The sequence below is a fragment of the Aristolochia californica genome, unplaced genomic scaffold (assembly GCF_029961685.1).
Source record: "Aristolochia californica isolate CCGP_79_NKW_82.1479 unplaced genomic scaffold, dmAriCali1.0.hap1 SCAF_13, whole genome shotgun sequence".
Lineage (NCBI taxonomy): Eukaryota > Viridiplantae > Streptophyta > Magnoliopsida > Piperales > Aristolochiaceae > Aristolochia > Aristolochia californica.
The window spans coordinates 28,242,802-28,248,094 of record NW_027181804.1 but is presented as its reverse complement, the minus strand read 5'-3'; the positions used below and the strand labels follow the sequence as shown (position 1 = coordinate 28,248,094).

The 5,293-nt window shown below is 44.5% G+C and overlaps 1 protein-coding gene across 1 annotated transcript; it reads right to left on the bottom strand.

Annotated features, from left to right (window-relative positions):
- Nucleotides 1–3,227: 3,227 nt before the first annotated feature.
- Nucleotides 3,228–5,293, bottom strand: LOC137948571 (abscisic acid 8'-hydroxylase CYP707A2). The gene is made up of 7 exons (XM_068794658.1): nucleotides 5,105–5,293; nucleotides 4,675–4,993; nucleotides 4,175–4,561; nucleotides 3,910–4,081; nucleotides 3,691–3,797; nucleotides 3,477–3,595; nucleotides 3,228–3,351 (listed from the first exon to the last, which is right to left on the bottom strand). Exons 1-7 carry the CDS (start codon nucleotides 5,206–5,208, stop codon nucleotides 3,258–3,260), a joined length of 1,302 nt encoding a protein of 433 aa, XP_068650759.1. The 5' UTR covers nucleotides 5,209–5,293; the 3' UTR covers nucleotides 3,228–3,257.

Here is a 5,293-nt window from a genome sequence, read left to right as displayed (position 1 = left end):
AGGAGGCTCCTTCTATTATACGTCTACGTTTCGCAGGTTTCCCCAAACTGGTAAAGATTCTCATCGTCAATCATAACTGTTCCAGCTGCCAATCATCAATCATCCGATTCTCTAACCTGCTAATGGGGAGCGATCCAGGTTGCAGGGTTGCAGTCCCCGATGATAGCTTTTACAAAGGATAACAGCGATGTCCACAATGCGAACCGTTCTTCAGCAGTCACCATGCGAGAGGGCTAAGATGGAAACGATTCTTAACAAACTCAACGATGTACAGCAGTTCCATAGTGATTACTCGGGGTTTTGATTTGGTGAGAGGTGTCTCTACATGAAATGGTAATCAGGATCTTAGGGCCTTTGGATTTCATACTAAGCAAGTAGCAGGAATTCCGGTGCGACTTGAACAAGTGAATGCTACAATTGTTGAAGCTTAGCTTTAGAATGGTAAATTGAGCTTTACATAAAAACGCAGCTTTCAGCAAAGCTCCGTTTTGGCATTCAATGACAAGCAACCAGTGCGACTTGCCTCCCACAAAATCTGGGTTTATCTTGGTACTCTTATCTAACGAATGGATAATCCTAATTGCCCTCCTTCTCACTCTGAGATGCATTTTAGAAAATCTTAGCTTAGGGGAATGGTCAACATGGCGATCGAAGAAGACGGGTAAAACTGGAACTGTTATTTTTGTGGGCAGTTGACATTGATGGTTTCGCTGTGCTACTAAGAAAGCGAGAGAAAGAGAGAGAGAGACGATGAGAGGGGGACCTCACAAGATCCATGGAAGCTCGACTTCTCTCTCCCCTCCCCCTTTCCATAGGAGAGGGTCAATTACTCTGTTTTATTATGACAAGGAAAGCCGCCTAGTCCTATTCGGAACTCCCTCTCTCTTTCCTACGGCAGAAATGGAAGGAGAAAAGATAGTTGGTAGTCTCCCTAAGTTATCAATAAGGATAAGCGACTCACTGACCTCCATTAGCATTTGCAGAGTTTGTACACTTGAGTTTTCAGTGGAGTTGCAGACATGCTTTTCTCCTTCTCACAGACGCCTTCACATAAATCTTCACCAAATAGACAGCTCTACAATAGTCCCCCATTACGGTGAAGGCCCGCCATGAAAGGTACAGTTCTATAAATAACCTGTTTTATCCGATTACTGATGGTGAGATGCGACTCAGAAAATCCAGAGTCCATTAGAAGCCAATAATAAGCACATCCACTGGTTCGAGTCATTAAAAGGGAAGTGAAGCGCATCTAATTTGACCATTACCCAATTGCGCAGACTTTTAATCCACTTTTGATCCTAAATTCTTTACTCTGAATTGACTCAAAGACCAGGACCTGCCAGCATGACAGGTTTTGAAATTTGAAGAAGAAAGGAAGAATGCATGCATGAGAACGCCACGTCCAAGGATGTTGACTCGATCGTGGTCTTTACCACGAGCGTTGAACCATCATTGTCCACCTTATCGACTCCCTTCTCCTTGACCCGTCCCTGTTCCTCTCCGGGACGACCAATCTTGTTGATTGACGATGCTATTGGTTTCGTACAGATGAATCAGTCCGGGTTGCCCAGATTGAAGCACAGCCTGAAATCCTCTGCGGCCGACATATCAACCAGTTATCATTCGGAATTTTGCTGCTGATACTGCTACTGGTGGACAACGAAAGGCCGTATACCAGACCAGAGTTGGTGTTTAGGGAACCACAGATTTGTGTTTTCATTAGATCAATGAAATGGACCTGCTAATCTCTAAGGGACACGCATACTCGCAGTAGAGTTCAAGTGGAATGGGAAGGAAGAGTGGGTCGACTGTGATAAGCAGGGAAGGGCTCTCTGTTGCTGCTCTAAGCAGCAGAGCCATTACCAGCTCCTCTAGCAGATCACATCTGGATCAGCAAGTCCGAATCCACTTAATTGTGACCAGATGTAGCATACAAATTCTCTACCCAATCATCGGTACTCTCTCTTTAGACGATATTGAATTCAGGGCTTCACATATTTTCCACACGAGAGGCCTCTGTTGTCAATAAAACAGCTAAGAGAGTTAAGAAACTGCAGCCAAGTGCCACCCCTCCCTTCAATCACTCCATAGAAGTCGAGTCTTAACGTAGAATTCTCAGGTGACTGTCTTGAGGTTCATGTCAATCCCAAGTTCTGATAGAAACTGGTCAGCAAGAGGCAGATAATTCAATCATAACCTGAAGAACTGCTGAAGGAGCAGCAGCTTGCTCTTGGGAATTCGGAGGAGGGTGCATGAACTGATCATATTGGCAGGATAATAATTAGTTTTTCAATTCCACTCTATAGTATGCAGCTGGGTTCTCATATTATATGGGGGAAATTTTGCAGACTCGTTTCAAGTGAATGGATTAATCAGAAATGTCAATTTCCCTGGAGCATTGAAGATGTTATCAAGGCCTGTAGAATGTTTTTTAGTGAAAAAGGAGGACATGGAAGGCCATTCACTCGTACAGGGAGGCAAATGAGATTTTACTGTTGTCCTGTCTAAAGATGCTCTTAGAGATTGATTAGATAGGGCCAAAGAGAACTGTTTGAACTTGTATGAAACTTAGATCCCCACCCCACGGATGATAGTGATACTGTTGCCGTACAAGTTTCTGAGAAATTACCAGACTGTAAATGGAATGTCAAAGTTTGAACAGCTCAGAAAGGGATGCTACCAGGAATCAGGGGACCCTGGATTCATCAATTCTGAAAGGGTTGTCGGTTATAGTAGAGATTCTTTCAGTCTTTGCTGGCAAGAGTACAATCTATTTTATTCAAGAAAGGCAAGCTTGAGGGATCGGAAAGAGACTTAAAAGCGTTTTTCAAATTTGGCTCCGTACATGGGTTGAACAACTTTATTTGATTCTCATACAAAAAAATTTAGATTGTTTTCTGAAGCAATCGCCTTGGGCCAATGCTTCATTCGCATCCTTTCTCATGGCTATTTTTTGTTTTCCTAGCAAAATGTACAACATCCCCCCCTCTATGGGTTGATGAGCAGTGACTCTGTTCCTCTCCCTTTTTACCTTCTTCTACTACTTCTTCTTCAACTGCTATGTAACGTGTCTATAATCATGCCAGGCCATCAGAGTTGTGAGACCCAGCTTGTTCTTGGAATAAGCATCCTCCCTCCCTCTCTCTCTCTTGCTAGACTTGAGGAGTGATCTTGAAGCTTTTTAAATATGGAACAGAATTTTGTAGCAGAAGCGCCCATTACAACCACCAATAGCCCTGCTCGGTTTTCTCAAATGCTTAATTCTTGCGGACGAATCTGATGGGTAACCCGTTCTGAGGAAGTGCAAAAGGTCCATACTGTATTCCCTCCTGTGGACACAACACAGACCACCTGAAACCAAAACTTCCCTGTCAGTATCCACTTTTTAACCATGGTTTGGAAAGGGACTGTCTTGTCCAAACAGAGATGCAAGAGGGAGGCCTGAACTGAGCTCCAAGTAGGTTACGTTTTCTTACCTGTACTTGGTGGTCAGGTGGTGGACAAAGATGAGGATCTCCAGCTTTGCTAACTCATTGCCAGGGCAGGAGTGGATTCCGTTGCCAAATGGCAAGAAGGTATTCGGCTTTGGAGAAACCTGTTTGTCGTCAGTGAGGAAACAAAGTTAGCCTGAGGTTGTTTTCAGTGAATTCTTGACAAGGGTTTGCATCAGTTCAAGGAGGAATCAAATACCTCAAATCTGGAAGGATCAAACTTCTCTGGGTCAGGAAAGTTTTCTGGGCTGTGGTGAATATTCCTAAACAGAGGAAGAACTTTCCATCCTTTTGGGATTAGGTACCCTGGAAAAAGTTGGTAAGAAGAAAACCAGTAAGTTGACAAGCTGGAACTCATCTATTTGTTCTCTTCCGGAAACCTGAAACATAAATCAAAAGGGAAAACATGAACACCAACCTTCATATTCAACATCTTCCACAGCCTCTCTGAATGTGAAGGACAGAATTGAAGCGATTCTCATAGTTTCTTTAATCACCCTTGAAGTTATCGGCATCTTTTTAGTGTCTGCCCAGGTCAGGCCCATGTCACCCGTCTCTCCTTTCTGCCTCATGATTGCTTCTTGCTCTTCCTGTGAAGCAGAAAACCGGCAGGATGAGAATTACATTTATAAGAGAGGAAAATGGGAGTAAAGTAGGGAAGGTAGTGACAGCAAGAGAATTACGGTGACGGCTTGCAGAAATTTGGGGTTGTCACTTAGGTACTTGACGACCCACGTTAAGACACTCGCAGTAGTGTCTCTTGAAGCAAAGATTATGCCGATTATATTGTCAACCATTTGCTCGTCAGAGAGAGCTTCCTTTTCACCCATGAAAGACCCAAGCAGGTCATTTCTCTCTTCCTTGCACTGCCTCCGAGCGGCCAAGATCTTGGCCATGATGCTAGCAATCTGTTTCCTCGCTTTCATGGCCTTGTGAAAGAGAGTTCCTGGTAGGTTGATGGGCATCGAATTGTAGGCCTTCTCGAGAGTGAAGTAGTGTTGCTTGAGCTCTTCTCGGTCGAAAAATTCATCCTTCCCAAATATGGCAAGAAGTCCCACGTCGAAAGTGAACTGCAAAATTGAAGTGGAGATCAGCACCGGTAAAGAATCAGTGGGCAGGAGTTGTGAAGAACCAGGGAGAGAAGCAGAGGAAGCTTCAAGTAGTGAGAAGGGGAAGAACTAACCATTTTCATTTCCTGGAAAGTGTTAATTGACCGGTTCTCCCACGACTTGAGAGACTGGAGGGCAAGGGTCTCGACGTCAGAGACACGGCTCTTGATATTCTCAGGCATGACCGCCTTCAAAACCAGCTTCCTCAGCTTAAAATGATAATCACCCTGATGAAAGAAGATAGCCTGTCGACCTAGAATTCTCTCTTTGCTGGCGGGGAAGGTGGGCTTGAATAGATGGGCACGAGTGACCATGACAAATTTGACTGCCTCAGGGCTGGAAATCATCACACAAGGACAGCCTAAGATATGCGTCTTGAATATATGTCCGTACCTGAGACCGGAAGAGAAACGATAACAAACCCATGAGCATAGAGATTCAAAAAGAATGGCAGTGACCGGCAAAATCAAGACAAGTAAATGAATGTTTCTAGTTGCCGCCTACCTCTTCTGTTTCGAAGCGAAGAAAACATTTGGGTTCTGGGAGTAGAGCTGCAGTGTTTCACCCAAGTAAGGCCAACCGAGAGATCCTGGTGGCAGAGGCAACATGCGATGCCCATGCCCGGAGCTGGACTTGCTGAGCAAGAGGTAAAAGAAGACGACGAAGCAAAAACAGAGCAGGGAGAAGCAGAGG